Consider the following 23,458-nt stretch of genomic DNA (forward strand, 5'->3'; position numbering starts at 1 on the left):
ATCTGGAGGACTTCATCAGTATTGCTACACAAAGCTCTCCTGTCCGTGTGTACAAAATAACTACGTTACAAATATACAAGCAAGCGTTCCTATCAGAAGACTCACTTGTCTCAAGTTCTTCAATTAAGTGCTTATAGTAATGCTTAGAATTGATGGCCCTATATAATTATATTTGATTTTGTTAATCAAATGCCTGCATGGCTTTAAGCTGTTTATTACAGAAATAATATGCACACATAACAGGGATGTTTCATGCAGCTTTGCATTAATAATTCAAAGTTTGCTTTAAGAATGTGATTTTTCTTTTCATTTGGTACCAGAATGTATTTTTGACATGCATAGTTTGTGCTTATTTACCCTATGTCTATGTTCATTGAGAATTTGTTTGTAAGACACACTCCACAGGTACTTGGCATAGAGGGAGTCTTTGGTACTTGTCAAATGGTGAGATGATTCTTGAAAATAAATTTTTGTTACAGAACAAAGTTGTGGTTATTTCAGTTGAGTTGTCTTGTGTTAAATTGTGTTATTTTTCTTGTTTAAAATGTTTATGCTTTAGTATGTTTCGGTGATAATCAGCCTTTGCTGGTTTAGCTTCTTCAACAGTCGGGCCAAGTTGAGGTTAAGCTCTTCTACCGACTGGTTTTCCAGCCCACTAGTTAAAAAAAGGTCAGTAAAACCATTTAGGATGGTTTTAGAAACTGAATTAGGCGTGCTTCTTGGAATGACTTGTAAAGGACACAGGGGTCACAACATTAAAGGACTATATAGTGCAATTTTAAACTGTTTCTGTAAATAAAATGGATGCAGTTTGCAAGCAACCTAGCAGAAGGCTTCGTTCATGAAAGTGCTGCCACTTGTATTTGTTTTTGTGTATTCTACCGGCCCTTCCTTCCAGAGATCAGGACGCGGTGACGCGCTCGTGCACGACCCCAGAAGTTAAGGCTCGATGGTTTACAGCAGAAACTACTGGGCATGCGCACATCAATATAGAGTAATTTTTCTTACACTGTACAACAATAATTACTAATTTTGCATTATTTTAATGGGTAGGTTTAGGGTTGGGATTGGTGTAGACGTTAATAAAACACAATCTAATAAGTAGAAAATTAAATGTACTGTTGGCTTCCGGTCTGTGCGGTATCCCGTCTAGTAGCAGCAACCCCAGAAGTTCGAGCGCAGCAAAATGGCGGAGCTCGAGGATGTTACGTTAGACGGCAAACCGCTTCATTCGCTTCGTGTGGCGGATTTAAAAACCGCCCTGGAGCAGAGAGGGCTCGCCAAAAGTGGACAGAAAAATGCACTTATCAAACGGCTGAAAGGGGTAAGTTTGGTCAAAGGGTGCGCTTAAAATCGTGCGCTTGCTGTCAAGTTGACTAAGAGACGAGATCCGACAGACAGGCCAAGTATCGCCGCTTCGAGAGCGGGAATGTTTGTCGAGTCCATGCGGCTAGTTTGAATAGTTTACCGCGTCGCAAAGCAATTGTTTCCCACTACGTATGCAGTTATAACACGTCATTTAAACAATACAGCAATACGGATGCTTTTTTAACAGTCTGAGGGTCATGACAAGCCGAGAGTTGGCATCGTGCCCGCGCGTCCTGTGTTTGCATAGGGGGCGCGCGCTTGTCAGTGTCGTGTGACGCACGCGCGCCTGACACTCGCACAACGTTTATAAACATGGTAGAAATAACCATCTGTACAATTTACAAATGATACTCACGCTCGATAATCAAGTTTGGGCAATTCCTATGGGCTACTTTAACTAAATCACTCAACTAATTTGGTTTTAAATGCTGCGTTTTAGAGGGTCTGAGTCTTTCACACTTCTTTCACTCGTTCAAAATCAAATCAAGCAAGAGAGTGTTTTTCTTTCAGCTCCTATTTTCCATCGACGATTAGCATAACGACCGGTGAATTGTCAGATTAACGGAGTCATCTGCTAAGTATGTGCTAACGGAGTGAATAATTTGAAAGGCTAATGCCCCGCCCACTTCTGATATAAACACTTTATTCAGAGACGCTTCTTCACGCTGACTCTTGTATCGAGACGCAAGCAGTCATGTTGTGCTACTCGGGTATGTTAAGTGTGATTGTTTTCGACTCTTTCGCATGTTTTCTTTATACGAACAGTGTACTGAATAGGTTTGTATCGCAAGGAACATCCTTCATCAGATTTAAGAGTGTTTACGAAAATTACTGTTTACTGAGTTTGATGTGTCAGGCATATTTTCTGTAACGTAAGCTGTATTTTTGACGTGCATAATCTGCTTTGTTTGAAGGCTCTTATGTTGGAGAATCTCCAACGAACATCTACTCAACACATTGGTCTTCAGCCCAACTCTCAGGTAAGAAAAACATTTAAACCCTTTTTTTTCCATTTGTGTCTTTTATAGAGTTATCGTTTTTAGTCAAATATAGAACTGGACTACAATGTAAATTCAGTCCTCATAAAAAAAACTTACAGATTATCAACGTTGTCAAAACTTGTTGCACATAAGTTGTTGCCTGTATTATATTATTGATAGTGGATACTTTTTAGTACATAAAAGGCCTTTTAGTATGTTTTAAAAATGGCCATAAAATGTTAAAATACAAATTTGCATTATGGAATTAGTGGGGCTGGCATCTGATGAATTAGTGCTGTTTTTATCACATTATATTTCTTATTTTCGGTTGATACGAAACCGATATTCCGATAACGATATAACCACTACAAAAAAAAAGCCTAGTAAAAACTGCCAAGAACGCCCACAACAGATCTCTGTGCATACAAACTTATGAAACATTAATTTGCCAAGTCTGACACCTCATTTAAAACCATATAATAAAAAACAGCACAAATAAACGAATGTTCATTTGTATTTAGCTTTCATGCGAACAAGAAATGTGAAATCACTGTCAAATAATCGTCTCAGACTGCCCTGATTAATATTAATATCAATATCTTTAACTTCAAACTATAGGCTTATGTACCCTACCAGTCAAAAGTTTTTGATGTTTTTAAAGAATTTATTCTGATCACCAAGCCTGAATTTATTTGATCCAAAATACAGCAAAAACAATAACATGTTGAAATATTTTTACTATTTAAAATAACTGTTTTCTATTTGAAAATATAAAAAAATTTAATCCTGTGATTTTAAAGCTATATTTTTTGCATCATTAGTCCAGACATGTGATCCTTCAGAAATCATTCTAATATTATCATTTGCTGCTCAAAAATTATTTATTATTGTGTTGAATGTTGAAGTAGAATGTTTTCAGGTTTCTTTGATAAATAAAAGGTTCAGAAGAACAGCACTTATCTGAAATAGAAATCTTGTAACATTATACATGTCTTTATAATCACTGCGTCATTGATAAATAAAAGTATTAATTTCTATGATTTCTTTCCAAAAAGAAAAAAAAAATCATACTAACTCCAAGCTTTTAAATGTTATACTGTATAATGTTACAAAAGCTTTTTATTTCAGATAAATGCTGATCTTTGGATCTTTATATTCATCAAAGAATCCTGAAAAAAATTACTCAACTCTTTTAAATAATGATAATCAGCATATAAGAATGATTTCTGAATCATGTGACACTGAAGACTAATAATGCTGGAAATTCAGCTTTGATCACAGAAATAAATTACATTTTAAAATAAATTCAAATAGAAAGCAATTATTTTAAATAGTAAAAAATAATTGTTGTTTTTTTTTTTTACTGTTTTTGTTGTACTTTGGATAAAATAAATGAAGGCTGGATGAGCAGAAGATAATTCTTAAAACAACAACAAACATTAAAAATCTTACTGTTCAAAAACTTTTGTCAGGTAGTGTAGGCTGGTTATTCTTATAGATTGTAACAAATGTGCTTAAACCAGTATAAAGAATCTGGAAAGTGCTCTGAGTTGCTGCAGAAAGGAGGGGAAAAAGTGCATATGAAAATGCATACTGACTCTGTAAGCTGTAATCAAAGCAGCTCCGTTCATGAATGCTAGTTTATCAGATAAAATGAAACCGCCATCAAAACTTTTATGAAGACATTCCTTTCCCTTTATATCATAAATTAATCCCACAAATGTCACGTAGCCTCTGAACATCTATTACATGCTTACTGCAAGCTTGTCATGCTTATTGGCTTCAGGAATTGTAAATGAGATGACCTTGACTGGAGTGTGCTTCTGTGTGTGTATCAGATTGGAGAGGAGATGAGTCAGAACAGCTTTATAAAGCAGTACCTGGCCAAACAGCAGGAGCTCCTCCGACAGAGACTGGAGAGAGAAGCCAGAGAGGCCACCGACGCAGATGGTAAGCAGACTCGCATGTACATATACAGGTTATAACACTGACTTGACTACACCATCTGTGCTGGGATTCTTAACAAATTGTGATACAGCATAATGTTTGAAGTTGTTTACGCTAATTTAGTGTTTCCAGTGATGAGCCTGCCATGCTAATACCGATGCACCAGCCTGTCTGGGTGTACGTGAGTTAACTTATCTTCTCACACTTGCAGTGTGCTCTGAGGAAATACTAGGTGGTTTTCAATGGCTGTCAAACAGTCATGTTCTTTGTTAGATTAATTGACTTTACCTGTGCATTATTGTGGCTGTGCATTAAGGATGTTGGCTTTCTTGTGAGTGTATCCTTTCAATTTTTGGACACTTTAGATTGTAGGTGCACATTGTTTCACCTTCAAAAAACTCTGTGCATGACCATTTCAATATGCTGCTTTCAGAGACACAGAGTCCTGCTGGCCCTGAGACGGATGAACACATGACAACCAAAGATAGCACTTCTTTTATTCCAGAGAAAGTAAGCATAATTTGTATAAAACTGACTTAAATATTTGCACAAAGAATTGTTTTAGTTAGATAAGTACAGTTGTGCCCCCTATCAGATTTATTTGATCAGCAAATACACAGGCTGATTTTATTTGTGGAATGTAATGTACTTGAGAAGTATAGATCAGATGCCCAGAACAAACATTACCTGATATGACGACATTGGTTTTCTATGCAAGCAGTCAGAATTCAAACCACATATATGCAATCATGTAGAAACAGTAGATAGTATTATATGTTGTATTTCTAATGATGAGCTTTCCATGCTAATACTGATGCACCAGAATTTGGCTGTCACTCTGGGTGTCAGTCAGTTCAACTAAACTTCTCAACTAAACTTGCAGTGTATTATAAACAAATCTTAGGCAGTTTTCATGGACTGTTAAACTGTCATAATCAGATTGCTTGTTATATTACATTATAACTACTGAATAAATCATTGGAGATGGAATGTGTAGGAACATCAGCTCAGCTTTTATGTATGTTTTTGATCTTTCATTTACATTGTTTTCAGCATCACATCATACACTCTCATCTGTCTGCAACCCAGGCAGGTGGAGGAGGGTTGCCACAGGACCCTGGGTTAATGGGATCACACAGGTTGGATACAGGCCCTGTTCCAGTGTCTCAAGAGTCAGCTGACTCTAAAGCTGGAAGGATATGGCATCCTTCTTTCCCTCCTGGGCACGAGGAGGTCGCAACACCCTCTCCTCCACGTGCAGTCGCCTCCTTGTCTGTGCGCGTGGTTGGACAACCTGAGCGTCAAGGCCTGCCTCTCATGATGCCCCGTTCTCAAGAGAGAGAGGGAACGGCCCCGGTCGAAGCAGGTCCTGCCCATTCAGTGTTGCAGCTCAGCCGTTCCGCGAGGGCCGCAGCTTGTGCTCAAGTTGATAGTGATGACAGTGATGAGGATGATGATGACAGTGATGATGGTAATAATGAGTGGGGTCCTACCTCACATGCAAAAAAGAGCATCCGGACTCCTCCTGTTCACACTCCACCAGCTGCAGCCCCCCAACGATCCCGCAGAAAGCTTCAGCCACCACAGCACATCCCTCCCCAGCCTCAACCGGTCCACCAGCCACCTCTGCAGCTCCGTCAGCCTACTCCTCCCCCATCCCCACCTCCAGAGCTCTCTTTCCCACTCCCCGACACTCCCAAACAGAGCCCAAATGACCAAGATGAGCCAGCAGGCCTAGCAGAAGGTGCTGCCCCAGGGGCAGGCGTGGTCTCTCCTCCGTCCCTCAAGAGACAGGAGTCCAGCTCCAGTTCTAGATCCAGCAGCCCAGAACCCCCATCCACACGCAGACCTGGACCACTTAGCCTGCTGGTCCGCAAAATGGAATCTGAAGGAGTGTTTGGCGCACAGAGGGTAGAGATAGAGGAAGAAGAAGAGATGGAAGTTGAAAAGCAGCAAGATGGTGAAGCAGAAGTGCAAGACTCAGCTCAGCAGCTTGTCGGGCCAGGGGTGTCTGTGTCAGCACCCAAAATGCCCCCTGCTCAACAAGATGCTCAAGACTCTGGACTCTTGGTGCAGAGGAGAGGTAAGCAAAAAAGTGAGGAAAAGGAGAAAGTGGATGAGACCTCTTCACCATTCCATTTGACGTCACCCACCACTTTCCCACCTAGAAGTCCACACATTTTCTCAGAGGTTCCACCACCTGATTCACTTGCATCATCCTCCAAACCTGAGCAGATGTCAGTCCTCACATCAGGGCCGAAGTCCTCTGAAGATACTGGTATGGAGACAGAAGCCTCTGCAACGACGTCTGATTCAAAAAAACATGAGGAAGACACAAAAGTGAAAGTTGTAGAGAAAAAGCCACCTAAACCAGCAGAGGAAAGTGGAAAGGCCCTAAAATCTCCTCACTCTACATCTGCAGAAAGAGAAACGGATGAAACAAGGGACCGTTTGCGGAGAGAAAAAGTTAGTGAACGACGCTCCTCAATGCCAAAGCAGGCATCATCATCTGACTCTGATTCAGAATCATCATCCTCTCGTTCTTCAAGCTGTCCTTCTCAGAATAAATCCAGCCCACCCAGCAAAAAAAAGGTGTGTAACTGGCTAATCAAACCCATGTATTTTAATTCTGTTGGTTACTTCTGCCTTTGCTGTGTTCTGATGATGAGCCTGCCATGCTAATACTGATGCACCAGTCTAACTGGGTGTACATGAGTTCGGCACAACTTCTCACACTGGAAGTGTGATCTGAGGACAAACAGAGAGAGTTCATAGAAACAAAGTACTTAATGGAATGAAGTCACTGTTAATATGAATTTTGATTAAATTGTCTTTCTTTACTCCAACCAGGACGAGGAAGAGAACAGAAGAGAAGATATTCAAGAAGAAAAAAAGGCTCAATCTTCAAGGTCAGTAAAAGTCTTTCATACACAGTTACATTTCGAGGTCGACCTATGTATCGGTTTTGCAGATTAATCTGCACCCATAGGTGATTGGTGCAGCTATCAGCAAAAATTCATGCCGATAGTTTTTCTGAGTTGCATCTGTGGCTGGAGTGTCTGAGACGGTCTCTTGTCATTATTCAGTACGGAAGCGAGAGCGGCCTTTAGAGGTGGAATCACTGACACCATGTGCTGTTTGATTTGACACGTCACACTGCACACTGCAGAGACCAAAACACTTCAGACACCAGATTTAAATCTTAAGATTTAGACAACGAAACAGTGTGTATAAAGTATGCTATAGTACATGTTTTCACAACATTGCTAAGTAATTAATTTGTTGACTAGATATTGTATTAGTGGAAAAAGAACAGCAGTATGTTTGTTATCAAGGCTGAGAAGATGCAAACATTAGCAGCACCTCAAATGGTCAAAACAATGTGACCAAAACACACACAAGTCTGACGCAAAAGCTTAATGTCACAATGCTTACAATCTGTCTGCATTAGTTAATATCGAGCTGGTCTCATTAATGCATTATCTAGCGAAAATGCAGATTCGATAGTATCGTCTATCAATAGAGATATCGAAGATAACAGATGTCACAAACGTGCGGTCCTAATAGTGATGTATGACTGTTGTATTCAAATATATTTGAACTAGCAGTTTTAAATATTTTTATATTTCACATGTTAGCTTAGCATCACATATATTAAAGTATATTTCCATTATTGTTGCTTACATAGGCTCTCTCTGCCTTATGTACGCACGGTTTAAAACATCAAATAGTTATGAAATATCCTTTGACAAGTACAGAGTCTTTCTCTTGCCCCACACACCCGTGCATGATAATATTGTGTATCGGCATTCTCACGGGCTGGTGATGTGTTGATTAGAATAATGAATGTATCACCCAACACTACTGTGACGTGAGAAAGCAAACTGATATCTTCATTCAGCCAACAGAAGTCACGCCACAGAGCACCATTCACACAGTTTTCTATTAAATTACATTTTATTAGTCCCAAATCGTTGTTAATGTACATAATGACTTCACCCAAGGGAGTAAAATTGTGTATAATGCGTTTTTAAGCTAAACGTTTGTCTCTCTGTGGCTCTAATAAAACTTGTATGATTCATATAGAGAGTTTTAATATAGATTGCACCTCCTCTTTCCGGTTTTTTTTTAAACACTGGACTTCAAACTCCTGTGCTGCTTTTTTGATCATTTTTCAAGTTAACTCTTAGTCATATGCATGTCATTTCAATGCAATGGCCTTTGTGTATAGATTTAAAGATTGACATCTAGTTAGTGTTAATTTCAAACCATCTACTAATACATTTTTACATGTTAACGGCTGTTAACATTAGTTAATGAACTATAAACCATAATGATCACTATATGATTAATATTTAATATTCATATTTTTATTAATTTACAACATATGTTTTTTTGTGTGTGTTTAATAGTAAAGCACTATTATAGTTTTCATTCAGTATCCATTTTAAAAAGTTGATTAATAAAATCAGTTGATTAATCTGTATCTGCCAGTGTGGTCCAATTTAACCTGTTTGATATTGGTAAATCCCACTATCGATTGAACTCTAGTTACATTGCATTGTACAGGTACAAAAACACAACACTTTCAGTGTGTTTCAACTCAAACGTGCAGCTTATTTATAAATAAGCTGTGAATAAAATAAAATACAGTTAAAATGATTTCTCAGACAGAATATATTTTCTCTTTTTATCATTTTTGACTCTCTTCGTTCTGGTCATCTGTGATTAGGAAAATAATTTAATGTCTTTCTGTTCCTACTACATATGTATTTTGAAGTATTTATGTAATGTAATGCATAAAACAGAACAAAAACTATGCTTTCAATGATCATGCAAAAAAACGAAAAATGTTTTATGAAAAATGTTTATGTATGTGTATGCGCTGTAGATATTTAATCTGTGTAATGTTTTTTAAATTAATTTCCATTAAGCTCAAATAACTGGAACAGTCACAGAAGTTCATTGGTCAATGTGTGGGATGCTTGCCATTCAATTCACACACATTTCTGTCTTTCACACCTCACTTATTTTCATAACCATTGTCTCCCATTTACCATCGTTGGATTCACAGTCTAAAATACAATACCGCCCAGCATGTGCAAGCTCAGAAATGCATGAGCTAAAACTGCCGTCTGTTGTCATGCATAGTTTAGTGAAATTGCCCATTTGGCCTCATTCAGGCCTTCTCACCAGGACATCCAGCAGATGGAAGTCCCTCTTGGTCGACTTCTCTTTATTCTATAGGGGAAATAATGTTATATTGGTTAATGTTTTCAGTAATGTTAAAAATGCAGTGTGAAGAGCCATTAGATTTTATGACGCACTTAATGACCTTCTTTTTCTTTATACCTGTGACCCTGACTAGGGCATTGGTCACCAATTCTGATGAATAATTAGAAATAAAAACCAACAACATCCTAATAAATTTCTCCTTATTTTATGTACTAGTGATGTTTATAGATCCCAGGGTTTATATAACATGATTTCTGAAGTGATTCACACATTGTGATCAGTTCTTGAAGACATGTGACCAAATAAAGAGAACCTGATAAAACAAAAATTTATATATAATGTATTAAGCAAAATGTTCCAACAGTGGGAAAAGTATTTGAACCATTGCTTTTCGGTACCTGGTGTATCACTCCCTTTTAGCAGCAGAACAAACAACTAAATGTTTCCAGTAAGTGTGGATCAGTTATCAGTGTGGAGAAAAAAAAAGAAGCTGATCATAAGTAATGTAAATGTATGCAGAAATGTCACCCACAAAATTGATATAGTCTCATTTACTCACTCGCATGTCATTCCAAACCTGTATGGTTTTCTTTCTTCAGTAGATCATAAAAAATATGTATTTTAAGAAATGTCTCTGTGCATTTTTATTTTTGCCCATGCAATAGACAGAACGGTTTGGTTACCAATATTTCTTGCAGAAGAAATAAAAATTTTCCTTTTCAAAAAAAAAAAAAAAAAAAAAAAAATATATATATATATATATATATATATATATATTTTTTTTTTATAATAATAATGTGTATAGGTTTGGAACCACACGAAGGTGAGAAAATGATAAATGACGGAGTATATAAAAATAATGCCAATTTTAGTTTTTGCTTAAAAACTAAACCAAATTGGATGTTTATTTTAAACGTAAGAAACCTTCATGAGTTAGAAAATTATTATTATATCTGTAATTTAACACACTTTAAAACCCATCATCGTAATAGTTAATTTGACTTTTCGAAATATGGAATATGTGGGCGGTTGTATTTTTACTCAGGCGTTCTATACGACAGCCTGTACACACCGGCGTGGCCTTGGAGGGGGTCCTCCTGTTCGTACTTCTCATACTTCCCCTAGTGCTGCTCAATATGGCTGCTCTGTGAGCGACGCCGTGACTGTGCCGACGCATTGCACAAGAGAGAGAGGGAGAGAGAGAAAAAAACACTGCGTGTCCGCTTCTCACATTTCTTGCTACGCATCTTTGACAGGTAGAACCGGTATAAACAGCAGTCGCGGTCCCGGTTAAAGCCTGACATAATGCTGTCGGACGGCAACAAAAACGGGTAAGGGTTGAGAGAAGGAGAGGCGGTTTCTAGAAATACCCTCAAGCGCTGGCTCGGCACATCGTTTAGGTGATAGACATTTCTAATATGACCTTAATCGATCGAGCGATTGTGTTTGTACGGTGGTCCCTGTATTGTCTTTAGTTAAATGTGAAACGAAATATAGTTTTATTTCATTTTAGATGGTGTTGCTAAAGCGCTCTACGCTGTTTAAGGCCCAGTGAGCTGCCTAACGCTGAATTTTTGCCGTTAAAATGATCGAATTTTATCAGACGGCCCATATGATGCGCAAAAAAATGCTATTGTATGTAATATTGTATCTCGGTAGATTTTGAAACGCAGGCGTTTTCGTCATGATGTTGGGGGCAGGGGATAGTGTTCAGGCTCTTAGGTTCATTAAAGATGTGGGCGATTCTCGGGCGTTTTTAGTCATGAGAGATGTATGTATTGTTAAGTCTTAAACTAGTATTAGAGATACCGTGTCCACGATGGCCTGTTTGAGACAGATTGCAACATCTCAAATTATGAATAAAACAATGTTAATTCCGGTTGCATTTCAACTAAGCCGATTCAACGGTGTAAAAATGTATGCAAGCTGTTAGGCGTAGTAAACCTGTCACTTAATGCTGAAATTAATAGTGTGGGAAGGTAAGTTTCGTGATCTGCATAGAGCTTTGTATTAACTTTAAACCATTTTCTCTTGAAGGAAAGCAAATCGTATGGTATTTATATGCTAGGCATTGAAAGTCCTCAAGGGGAAAAAGGGGATGTGACCAATGACATAAGTGATGGAAAATAACAGAAATGTGTTTTAAGCTCGAGATCACGCTTTGAAAATGCCAGTCTGACAAAGTCGGTCCGAATACAGTATTCTTCATTAACTGTTACAACGCGTTTTAATGCATGGAAAATGAACTCTTGAGCCTACTGTAGTTCAGCTTGAGGCTGTCTTTCAGGTTTTCCTCTTGGTGCTTGCCAGCTTTGCATTCATGTGTAAATGCTAAGTATTGTAAGCGCTTGGCTTTTCTGTCCGCGGGGATCTGGCTACCCGTCCCCCTTTCCCTCAGCATGTGTTGACTGCTTTTGTACAAAGGGAAAGCCTTGTGCTCTGAGAACCCAGAGGCAGTTTTTCCCTCCTCAGAGCAAATGGCACCATGGCTGATGTCTCCGTAGAGACCACGGTGCCTAGGTGTGCTGTACAGCTGTGTGTTTATGTGTGAGAGAGATTGGTTATCTATAGAACTGTAGGTACGGGAATGTCATGAGCCAGAGAAACCTTTCCCCTGTCAGCGCTTTGTTTGCCATGGTTTAAAATTGTTAAATCAAAAGTGTTGCATACAATTCAGATAAGTCTGTTATGTGTTTAAACACTTTTATTATTTTGAGAGCTGGTGAAGGTCATCGGATGTACACTATTTTTTCACAGGTTTGGCGTTGACAAGGTTGTTTATTTTTTTTAAAGTTTAAATAACTTGGGTAATTATATTAATATATATTAAAGTCATTTATTCCTATGACGGAACAGCTGAATTTTCAGCAGTCATTTCTCCAGTCTTCACTGTCACATGATCCTTAAGAAATTATTCTGATCCTTTAATGCTCAAACTTTTCTTATGTTGAAAATGGTGCAAGTTTTTTTTAAAAAGGATTTTTAAACAAAATTAAAAAAGAACAGCTTTTATTTGAAATGGAAATCTTTTGTAACCTTTGTTAATGTCTTTACTGTCAATTCTGATCAATTTAATGCATCTTTGCTGAATAAAAGTCTTAATTTCTTAAATCTTGTTGATCCCAAACTGAACTGTAGTGTATTAAGACTGTGATGGTCCTCAGTCATGGAAGTTTATTTGGTGAAAAGCTCAAGGGCTGCAAAGCAGAACCTCTGTAATATCAAGGGGCCATTTGGTTGATTTTTATCATTTAACATATGTATTAAAGACTGTGCATTGAATACATTATTAACATGCTGTGATTTTACTGTATATATTGTACTACATATTGGTGGTATTGTGATTCATAAATGCACCTCATTTATATTCTGGTCTTTTAATGAATCTTTTTGCAGTTATGTGTTACTAGTGTTGGGCAATATGCTCCATTCACTGATACACAATATTATCATGCTAATTAAATTATTTACTTAGTTTCATAGCGTGAGAGTGAAACAACTCCAGGGTAAGGCTAAAAGCAGCCTAATGTTAGGATGTGATGTCATAAAATGTTTTTAATATGACTGAATTTCTATTTAACATAACATATACTACTAATAATGCTTACATTTCCTCAGTTAAAATGAGCAAAGAACATTAACATCAGAAAAAAAACATTACAGACTTCAGTCTAGCGCCAGTCTATGTACAAAAACACTCCTGTTATAATCAGTGAAGCTATCAAAACTGTATGATGAATGGATCTCTTATACTTACATCGAACATACATTTGCATGAGAGAGCAGAATTCAATCAGCGAGTGCACACACTGAACAACAAAACTGGTTTCAGCGATAACTCATCTGAACACTTCTGATTGGCCACAGCATTCATGAACTCAACGGAATCATGTGTGATTGGTAATAACACACAACACTGTAAAAACACTGAAATAGATCTATGGAGCTAATAAGCTCTGATATTAATTAGATGGTATTACTAGCCTGATGATAATAAGGATACAAGATATGTGCCTTCTCGTCAAAGGCATCAGCCATGCTCAGACCAAACAAGGTCCAACGCCCAACACAAAATTATTTGCTGTATGCATAAATTATATTTGTCACGTCAACCGTCACAGCCTTAATACTCGGCTCCTGCAGAGTCTAGTATCAAACACACCAGACCAAGCTAATATTCAGGACTATTTAAAAATGATGAACAGGTGTGTTGGATAAGGGTTGGAAGTAAACTATGCAGATCACTGGCCCTCCAGGACTGGAGTTGACTAGCCCTGGTGTGTACAGACCTTGGTTACAAATTTAAAAAGATACATATGTATTTGATTTTTTTTCTCAATGTTTTTAAGTTTTATTACCATGGCATATATCATCTTATGTATGTGTGCGTTATGCTGGCAGTGAGAGTCATTTAACCCGGCAGTTATTTATAGAGTGACCCAAATCCCCCAGCCTCAGCCACCTCACCCCTCACTCTCTTTCTGTCTCTTTCTCTTGTTCGCTGACTTTCTCTAGGGAGGTAAAGCAGGAAGCTCTCTCTAAGCCTGCAGGCCAAGTTGCGATGGAACTGGAGGGCCGCTCTCATTCAGAGAGTGCTATACAGCAGTCTGACCACCAGGGGACAGATACCAGCAACACCCGCCCAGAGGAGGTAAGAAGGCCCACAGAACAAAGAACCAGTAGAAACTATAACCCTGAAATATGGGCAGGGGTAACTGAAGTCTGTAAGGCAGTTCTAGCTGAAGTGATTTTTCAAATGTATTGTCTGTCTTTAGATTTAATTCAGGATTGGATAGAAGACTTCTGTTGCTATTATCCTCTTCTCTTTTTCCTTTTACTCCATAGCAGCAGTGTCTGGGGGATGTGTATACTTAATAATGTGTGAAATTAGACACTGTTGAGGTCATCGTGCGTGAACGAGGATGAATCACTGCTAAATTTTAAAGTGCTGTTTAACACATTCAGATTTTAAGCCTTTTTGTACGTAAATCCTGCTGAGATGAGTTAAAATGGCCAACTAGTCATCCATCAACCACCTAAGTGATTGAGACTAACAAATTTTATTTCAACAAATATTTTTAACTGTGGTGCTTAATAAAAGTTTAGAGAGACAACTGCTTTTCGGGACATTCTCAGACTAATAACCCTTCTTTGAGAAGTTGCATATCTAAAGTCACCCCTTTATAAAACAATTCCTTATCATATATTTTGCCATAAGTGTTTAGTTAAACAGTGCAGTGTGTATTTGAGTTATAGTGAGCTGAATGATAGAGCCTGGCAACATGTAGTTTGAGATGTAGGCTTTAGACTCTCTAGAGTCTCTCTCTTTTTTTCCATCTCTCTCTCTCTCTCTCTCTCTCTCTCTCTCTCTCTCTCTCTCTCTCTCCCTCTCTCTCTCTCTCTCTCTCTCTCTCTCTCTCTCTCTCTCTCTCTCTCTCTGCCTGTGTCTCTCACTCTTGTTCCCTTTCTCTTTTTATCTCTGGATCTGGTAGTATGACTGTTTTGTGGTTTATTGCTTTGTTGTGAAGGTGCCCTCCCCTCTTCCATTGCTCATACTGGTACCTGCATACTGCCACCACCTCTTCTCCTCTACCACCTCCATCACCTGCCCCGCTATGCCCAAGCATCTCAGCTGTACCTGAACTAGGCCCCCAGAGTCGCCACTGCACACTTAGCCTGAAGGAACCTGCAGGATCATTGGCTACTGCCTCGTCATACAAAACTGATGTGGCCTCCTGATGGGACTGCTTAAGAGAAGCTGAAATAGCTGGTGAGACGCGGGGGGTGTCAGTCGTAGTCGTGCCAGAGAAAGAGTAATGCTCACCAACAGAGACATTTTTCAGAGCGTTTAGAGCACTGGCCAGAGGCAAGCATCAGATGGACTTCTCCTGCCAGAATGATGGGAACACAGCTGTCTTGATGCCTCCTGCTGTTTTTGCTCACACTTCAGTACTCGATTGAACTGATTACACAGACATCTGCTGTTTCTCACATGCCTGTAGGCTGGTCTCAGTGAGTCAAACGATCTGAGATAATGAAGCGAGGCTTATGGATTCATTTACTACAAACAATTTTTCCTTTCGTTTTGGGTCTCATTTGTTTGTCAACATCCTTTTTTTTATTTTTAAATGACTTCTCTTGACACTTTAAATACAAATGGACTTCATTGGATATTTCAGAGAACTTTATGCTCCGGGCTAATTGAAAACAAACAAAAACAGCCTTCCTGTTTCTGCTGTTACTCAGATGAACTTGTGGATGGCACACTGTGTGTACAAAGGACTTGATGCGGATGATAAAATGCTATGACAGATTATTACCAGAATTTTGGCTCGTCAAACTTCATGTGTTTCTTATTGGTTCATAGTGTGGATGCTGTCTCCCCAGCGAGCATGGACACTGGGAGTTTTTTTATTTTTGCCACAGACTTCCGTTGTTTCCTGAACATTCAACAAAAACTTTAAAGACTTTTTCAAAGACCATTTGAAACACAATTCCAACCACAAGAGCCAGAAACAACTATTGAAACAAAAAGTGCAGTTCCAGTCAGCCGGCCAATCAGCATGCTCAATTGTGATCGTATCTCGCCCTCACTCCGCAGACTCCTCTGATTGGACCTTTGTTGCCTAGATACAGTGCACACTGCTGTGCGGTTGGGCCATAGCCAAGCCAGAGAGGAATCAGGTGTCAATGGTACCAGGAAAACCCTTTTTCCCAAGATGTATTTGTTTTTAAATAACTTAAAATGGAAAGAAGGTTTATTGCTTTATTAACCGTGAGTTTAGAGGGTGTTAGTTATCATATATTTTACAGCATATATGGGAAAGTAGGGAATTTGGTCAAGCATGTGTAAGTTGAAGTCATGTTAAAGTAAAAACTAAAGCAATAGCAAATATAAGGGATTTTAAAATTCAGAAACAGTTTATAATAATGATGGGATTCTCAAAGCGTCTGTTTGTCAAAGCATCTGTACATTATTGGTGTAACTGATAGCTGTGCATCTGTTCTTCCCCCTCTCCTTTCTCTCATTCCCCTCCTTTTCCCAATGTCTCTTTGTATGTGTGCGTCTCTTCCTCCACACATCCACTGGGATCTTGTTTCTCCTTCTTTCTATTTCATTTCAGAGCTCCGCCGTAAAATCATTTGCTGCCCGCAAGATCTCCCTGAGCAGTAAGTTTTTTTACTTTTTAAAAATTATTTAAACATGTTGATTTAGAACATTAACCAGTAAATTGGGCACGATGCTGTCTTCAAGTAGTTTACAAAGTGTTAAATAAAGTGAAAATAAATTAAATTCCACCTAAATCTGTCCATCACTTCATGTGGCTTCATTGAAACCAGTCTATTGCAACGTCATGTGATGTGCATAATGCATAACGCTTGCTCAAGTATGCTTGAAGCTGAATTAATTTGTAAGACCATTCCACTGAAAAAAGTGCTTACGGGGTCAGTTAGGAATTATATGCTTTGTTATGCTCCTTTACCAGTCATTTACAGCTGGATCTGTTTCTAGGTTGTGCGATTTTGTTATTAATTTTCCTTGGCACTAGGTAAAACAGAAATAGCGTCGTCTGAGGCAGAGCCAGTGGGTGGAGCCAGCAGGAAAAGAAGATGGGGTTCTAGTACAGCAGTCACTGCCAAGAAGCCGTCAATCAGCATCACCACTGAATCGCTGAAGGTAAATTATCCAAGACCGCTCCCACATTACCTTAACAGATACATGATGAATCACTACCTGTTTATGACAGCCTAAAATTCAGTGTTTCAGGTTCAGTGTTGCAGTATTCTCAAGTTTAATTGAGCGGAAATCTTAAATGTATGGACTTTGTATAGTATGGACTAGGGATGGGACGATAACCGGTTTTATCGATAACCGTGATAAAATGTGCTGAAGGTTAGTAATATCGTTTAAAAATGAATTATCATTAAAACCGTGTTTGATTATCGCGGTTTTAATAACTCGCTATTAAATCATGTCCAGCCAGCAACAGTCTGACGCAAGCGCAGCGCACAATGTTTTTTTTGTTTTGTTTTTTCGAGAAGGAATGGCGAAAGTCAGTGACTTTTCTATGCTTTTCTATGCTTCTACACTTTTCATTGTAAGGAAGGAAATGCCACAGAATTTAATCTTTCTTTAAATTAAGTGCATAGAGTTGCTTGTTTTATTAGTTGTTTGTTGATTATTAAATATAAAACTTGCTGAAATGTTTTCAGTGTGAGCATCAACTATTTTTGAACACTTTCATTTCGTTTCAACAAAACCGTGATAATATTGATAATCGTGATAATTTTAGTCACTATAATCGTGATATTAAATTTTCATACCATCCCATCCCTAGTATGGACATAATTGATTACTGAATTTAATATTCAGTTTTATGTTTAATAGTACTGCATAAGAGTATTTTTACATAACTTTGCTCTGTTACTTAAATACAAAACTCTCTTACAGACTCTAATTCCAGACATCAAGCCCCTACAGGAGTTGGTGGTCGAACTGCACCCAGATGAGGGGCGTCTCTCTGTGGATGAGGACTCATCCGGGCCTCGTGAGCGAGAGGAACCAGAGGAGGATCAGGGCCTCAAGATCAGACGCACAGTGACACAGGTGAGCATGACAAACGTTTGTAGCTGACAAAACAAATATTAAACGGATAGTTCATCCAATAATGAACATTTTGTCACTTATCAGTTTCAGACCTATATGAATGTATTTCTTCTCCTTAAAACAAAAGATAATTTGCTAGGCCTGGTTTATTTCAATAGTATTTATAAAAAAATTTACAAAAAATCCATACTGTGAAAGTCAGTGGAAACCTTCAACTGGTTTGGTTATCTGCGTCCTTCAAAATATCATCTTTTATGTTTAACAAAAGAAAGAAACTTACTGGTTTGGAATAACTAATGGCTGAATAAATGATGACAGAATGTTCATTGTTGGGTGAACTATCCCTTTAAGGTTTGTCTTAAGGCTTAAGGTTTGTCTTTGGTACTATGAACAACAGTGCAGACTGCTGCACAGTACAAATACCTTAAACATGCTTTTAATCGTTTTAAAAAGTTAAATGGCTTATTAATTGAAGAGTGAATATTTTTGTAGGAAAGCACTCTGCTATTCAGTGAACGTTTTTGTATCACTAAACTTTGGTCCAGATTGTTCCATCTGATGGACAGGAGAATGGGCAGAAAGAAATGGAGGAGGAGGATGATGAAGAAGAGCCGAAGTGGACTAAAGGAGAGACAGAAAAACAAAGGAAACAGGAGAGTTCCCCTGATGCTCCCATGGAAATACAGGACGGCGAGTCTAAGAAAGGTGACCGTCCATGATTTGCTAGTTTCATTTAAAGTAATCTTAACATGTTTTAAAAATCTTCCGGTTTTTTTTTTTCAAGCAGGATTATAATTGTTTTTTTCTCTCTCAGTCACTCCCAGTGATTCTTTGGTTCGCCGCTCCATCAGTCAGCAGAAATCAGGCGTGTCCATAACTATTGATGATCCCATACGGACGGGCCAGCTCTCTCCTCCTCGTGGAAAAACTTCCAACATCATACACGTCTACAACCTGGTAAGCACTAGATCAGGTTGCTCATTTCACTGTTCACTGTCTTACTATAATGTTGGGATGTAATTTGTATATAAAATAATATGACCATATGAATGGCAGCACTTGAATGAACCAAATGTGTGGCAGCACTTCCCCTGGAGGAAATGTAAGTGTATATAATGTAATTATAAAACAGCAGACTGGCTGATTAAAAATGCAGAGTCACTCTCTGCCTGCAGGAGGCACTTTAGGAGCAGCGGAAATAGCAGCTTCCTGTAACGGCTGTAAACAAATGCGATTTATCACATACTCTTTACTCTTTAAGAGTATTGTCTAAATACTCTTTAGACAATCGGTTCCCTTCGAAGATACATTCATATAAAAACACCCATGTCGCATTTTGACTTTGAAACGTACAGCGCTCATTTATTCAATTTAGTCGATGCCTTTTGGAAAATCTTTTTGTGGCAGGCGTTGAGATCTACTTGAGATCAGATATGTTTTGTTTTGAGATTGAGTCTAGAGGATTTACTACTCTTTTGACCCCTGATCTGAACTTTTCCTCTTTAGGTGCGACCTTTCACCTTAGGGCAGTTGAAGGAGTTGTTAAATCGGACAGGTAAATTGGTGGAGGAGGGTTTCTGGATCGATAAGATCAAGTCTCATTGCTGTGTCACAGTAAGTTATAATTGTTATTATTATCATTATTATTATTTCTATGATTCAAAAGTTTGGAGTCTGTAAAATTTTGTTTTTGAAATACTTTTTTTTTGTAATAGCAGAAAATTGTGAAAAATATTTAAATAGATAGATATAAAAATATTTCATTATTTTTGTTTTCTTCTGTATGTTTGTTTGAATGCAGCATTGGCGAGCATGTAAGACTTGTATAAAAAAAATCCTACTGACCCCAAACTTTTGACCAGTAGTGAATTTTATTCATTTTGTATTGCTTATCCTCTTCTGATATAATCTCATTGTTCATTAGAGATATTATATTGTGCCTTTAGTTTTCTTTTAACCTCCATTCTGTCATGTTCTCTCTCTCAGTACTCCACTGTAGAGGAAGCTGTGGCCACTCGAGAAGCACTGCATGGCGTGAAATGGCCTACAAGTAATCCCAAAGTACTACGTGTGGATTTTTGCGAGCAGGATGAGGTCTGAAAAATGTGCACAAATCTACCTCATTTGCTTTCTTTGCTGTCTGGCATTCTCATGTTCCCGTATTGTAATTAAACTCTGCACCCTTGTCAATTTGTATTTTGTTCCATCTTCAGTTGGACTTCCATAAAGGTATCGTGTCCAGTGACCGTGCAGTTGAAGGTCATGACCCTCACGCCTCAGGAGCTTCTGCTCGCCCTGCCGCCCATCACCCACTTCCACCTGCAAATCATGAAAAAGAGAAGGAACGAGAAAGAGAGCGAGACGGAGGAGCTTTAGCTGTGAGAGACCAGTGGGCAGAGAGGGAAAGAGCGATGGAGAGGAGAGAGAGGACCCGTTCTGAGCGGGAGTGGGACCGGGATAAAATCAAGGACTTCGGGAAGGAAGACCGAGACAGAATGAGAAGGTCACGGTCGCGAGAGCGAAGACGCAGAGAGAGAGGCAAGAGCAAAGAGAAGAGAACAGAGAAGAAGGGTGAGGAAAACTAAATCTTTCGGAGTGTTTAATGTCATTTTTTCTTCTGTTTTGACTTTATTTGACATTGTCTCCCACTTTGTTTTACAGATAAACCAGAAGAGCCTCCTGTAAAGCTTCTTGATGACCTGTTCCACAAAACTAAAGCAGCTCCCTGTATATACTGGTTACCCCTCTCAGACGAACAGGTTAGGATGACTTCCTCTAGTCTAAATCACACAGAATCCTCTTTTTTCTCTTAATTTAAGCCCTTGCTTTTTTCCCAGGCGACACAAAGAGCTCTAGAGCGTGCTGAGCGCATAAAGGAGCGAGAGAAGAGGAGGAAGGAACTCCAGGAGGAAGAAGACAAAAAACAAGAAGAACAGAAAGAGCGAGCAAAAGGTCGTGACAGAGAGGGTGGTAATGCAGGTGTTGTGAGACGTTCAACTGAGGGAGAGCGAGACAGAGGGAAGGAAAGAGAGAGAGAAAGGGGCAGAGAGGCAGAAAAGAGGAGAGACGGCCACAGAGGCCACGGTAGCGACTCCAAACCTGTAGTGGGGAGCAGACCCTCACAGAGCCGTAGCAACACCTCCAGAGACCGACGACACTGAGTGCATGAGCGTGGATGAGTGTGAGATGGGTTTGTAAGATCAGAGTCGTCAGCATGGTGACAGCTCCATGGATGATGAATGCATGATGGATTGGTCACCCTAAAAATTAACGTTTTGTCATCTATTCACCCATGTTTTTTATGGAAAATAAGGTATTTAAAATATATATATATATATGATTCAGCTTTTTTGTCCATACAATGAAGTCGGAATAACACTTTATTTGTATTGCCAAAAATAAAAAGTAAGTTTTGCTGAAAAAAGAAAAATAAATAATTACCTGTTTCATAGAAGAAATAGGTTTGGAACAAAATGAGGGTGAATGACAACCTTTTTTAAAATTATTATTATCCCTTTAACATTTCTTTTTCCTAATAATGTCATCAGTGTTCACAGATGTGCACACCTGTACACGTCTCAGTCACTCAGTTTTAAACTTATTTTTTTGGTCTTTCCATAAATCTCAAATGAAGCAGGACTAATCCCAATGGAGGGACTGCTGAATGTTATGTTCAAAGTAAAAAATAATCTTATGGATGTGTGTGTTTTAGTGTGCTGTCTTAAGCTCACAAAGTCAAAAGAAACTATGAGACTATATGAGTCATATTTTCCCTCTCTCCAGCCCGGAGTCTCTTTTATTCATAGTTTAACTAGTGCCACTTAAGCCAATTGGGTCATTAATTCATTGTGTAATTATGGTTTTTCTTTTTAGCCACTGTATTCAGATTGAATTAATATATTTCCAAATATATTAAATTAATTCTAAATTAAAAGTCCCCTATTCAGATGTTTGGGCCACTGTTGTGAGTTAATGGAGTCAGTCCTGCTGTTGACGCTGATCTCACTGAAGGTTTTTTTCATAAGGTCTGAGTTTATTAAAATGACTACTGAATTTCCAATGTTATGAACCACATTGCTGATTCATTTGTTAGATTCTCTTCTCCACCCTCGTCTGTTCTTTTCCCTGGTCTTATGAAGTTTACTGTTCAACTCTGAATCAGACAAGGTATAAAATTAACCTTTATAGAGAAGATGGCAAGAGGCCTTTTAATATTATTTTAATGTTGTAGTTTTGAAGGTCTATTTCAAAAGATTCTCTTTTTGGATTATTTTCTTTATGAATGTGCAGAATGTACAAAGAATAATAAAACAAACGGAAGGTAATTGTTTCTATTTTTGTGATGTGTTGAAGTTTTCTTGAAATCTAAGAATAATTGCAGCAGTTTGAGTGAATGCTACACTGAAGATTATCATGTATTAAAAGGTCAGCAGTGAAATCCAGGTGCAGGTGTGGAAAATGTATTTTAAGACATAGGGAGGTTGTGGAAGACTTTTTTTTGTTTGTTTGTTTTGCACTTCAAATATATTCATGAGCTATGTATTGCTATTTTGATTGTTTTCACAGGCCCACAATATATATATGTGTGTGTGTGTATAGATACAGATATGTTGTGTGTTTTTTTTTTTACGCACCCGCCCCCTACATACTCTCATCCTGTTTCATAAGGTGTGTTCGGCTTGATGTGGCGCGGCGCAGATCAATCGGCGTTTGAAAGCAAGCAGATCCGTCTGCTGTCGCGGTACTTTGATGTCATACACCGATCGATCTGTGCAGCTGATTGATGACAAACGTGATGTAGCCAATTGAATGCAGTTAAAGTTACCCGTAAAATCCAAGAGTTTTGGGATAAAACGCTCCTGTATGTTTTTGTCTCATATTTATATTATGCAACATTACACGAGTACACGTGATACTGATTTTCAGAATCAAATTGTTTTATTACCAAGTTGTTACACACACAATGAATTAATCTTGGTGTCAGGAGTTTCCAGTAGACAAAGTACAAACATAGTGCAGACAAAAATATAATTTAAGGTAATAGAAACGGTAAGAATAAAGACAATAGAAAATAAATTCTAAAAAAACAATACTGTAATAAAATATAGAGAAAAAACAAATATGTCAGTAGACAGAATTGTGTATGTAATATTTACAGATGAAAGTTTTAATTTACAAATGTACAGTCCCGAGATGTGTTATGTTATTTAGGTGGAATATTTCCTGTAGTGGTTTAGGGCACAGTGCTCTGTAGCGCTAGCAAGAGGGTAACATCTTTTAATAGCCCTTTTCCTCACTTTGAAGGTGTAAAGTTCTTGGA

The 23,458-nt window shown here is 38.4% G+C and overlaps 1 protein-coding gene, 1 long non-coding RNA gene and 3 other non-coding genes across 5 annotated transcripts; all 5 read left to right on the top strand.

Moving 5' to 3' along the window:
* The first annotated feature begins 1,160 nt into the window (after positions 1-1,160).
* Positions 1,161-22,463, top strand: LOC132103601 (apoptotic chromatin condensation inducer in the nucleus-like). The gene is made up of 17 exons (XM_059508705.1): positions 1,161-1,324; positions 2,283-2,348; positions 4,187-4,298; positions 4,729-4,805; positions 5,349-6,887; positions 7,146-7,204; positions 14,046-14,181; positions 16,655-16,700; positions 17,081-17,208; positions 17,983-18,138; positions 18,684-18,843; positions 18,953-19,095; positions 19,645-19,752; positions 20,125-20,232; positions 20,352-20,709; positions 20,800-20,897; positions 20,976-22,463. The coding sequence occupies exons 1-17, from the start codon at positions 1,187-1,189 to the stop codon at positions 21,297-21,299; spliced, it is 3,756 nt and encodes a 1,251-aa protein (XP_059364688.1). The 5' UTR covers positions 1,161-1,186; the 3' UTR covers positions 21,300-22,463.
* Positions 4,422-4,521, top strand: LOC132112549 (small nucleolar RNA U6-53/MBII-28). Its single transcript, XR_009424982.1, has one exon. It is a non-coding gene; the product is annotated as a small nucleolar RNA U6-53/MBII-28 (small nucleolar RNA).
* Positions 5,079-5,181, top strand: LOC132112555 (small nucleolar RNA U6-53/MBII-28). Its single transcript, XR_009424983.1, has one exon. It is a non-coding gene; the product is annotated as a small nucleolar RNA U6-53/MBII-28 (small nucleolar RNA).
* Positions 6,952-7,052, top strand: LOC132112559 (small nucleolar RNA U6-53/MBII-28). The gene has a single exon (XR_009424985.1). It is a non-coding gene; the product is annotated as a small nucleolar RNA U6-53/MBII-28 (small nucleolar RNA).
* Positions 8,063-8,391, top strand: LOC132103610 (uncharacterized). Its single transcript, XR_009423413.1, has 2 exons — positions 8,063-8,143; positions 8,204-8,391. It is a non-coding gene; the product is annotated as an uncharacterized LOC132103610 (long non-coding RNA).
* Positions 22,464-23,458: the final 995 nt, after the last annotated feature.

This window comes from Carassius carassius, chromosome 2 (genome assembly GCF_963082965.1).
Source record: "Carassius carassius chromosome 2, fCarCar2.1, whole genome shotgun sequence".
NCBI lineage: Eukaryota > Metazoa > Chordata > Actinopteri > Cypriniformes > Cyprinidae > Carassius > Carassius carassius.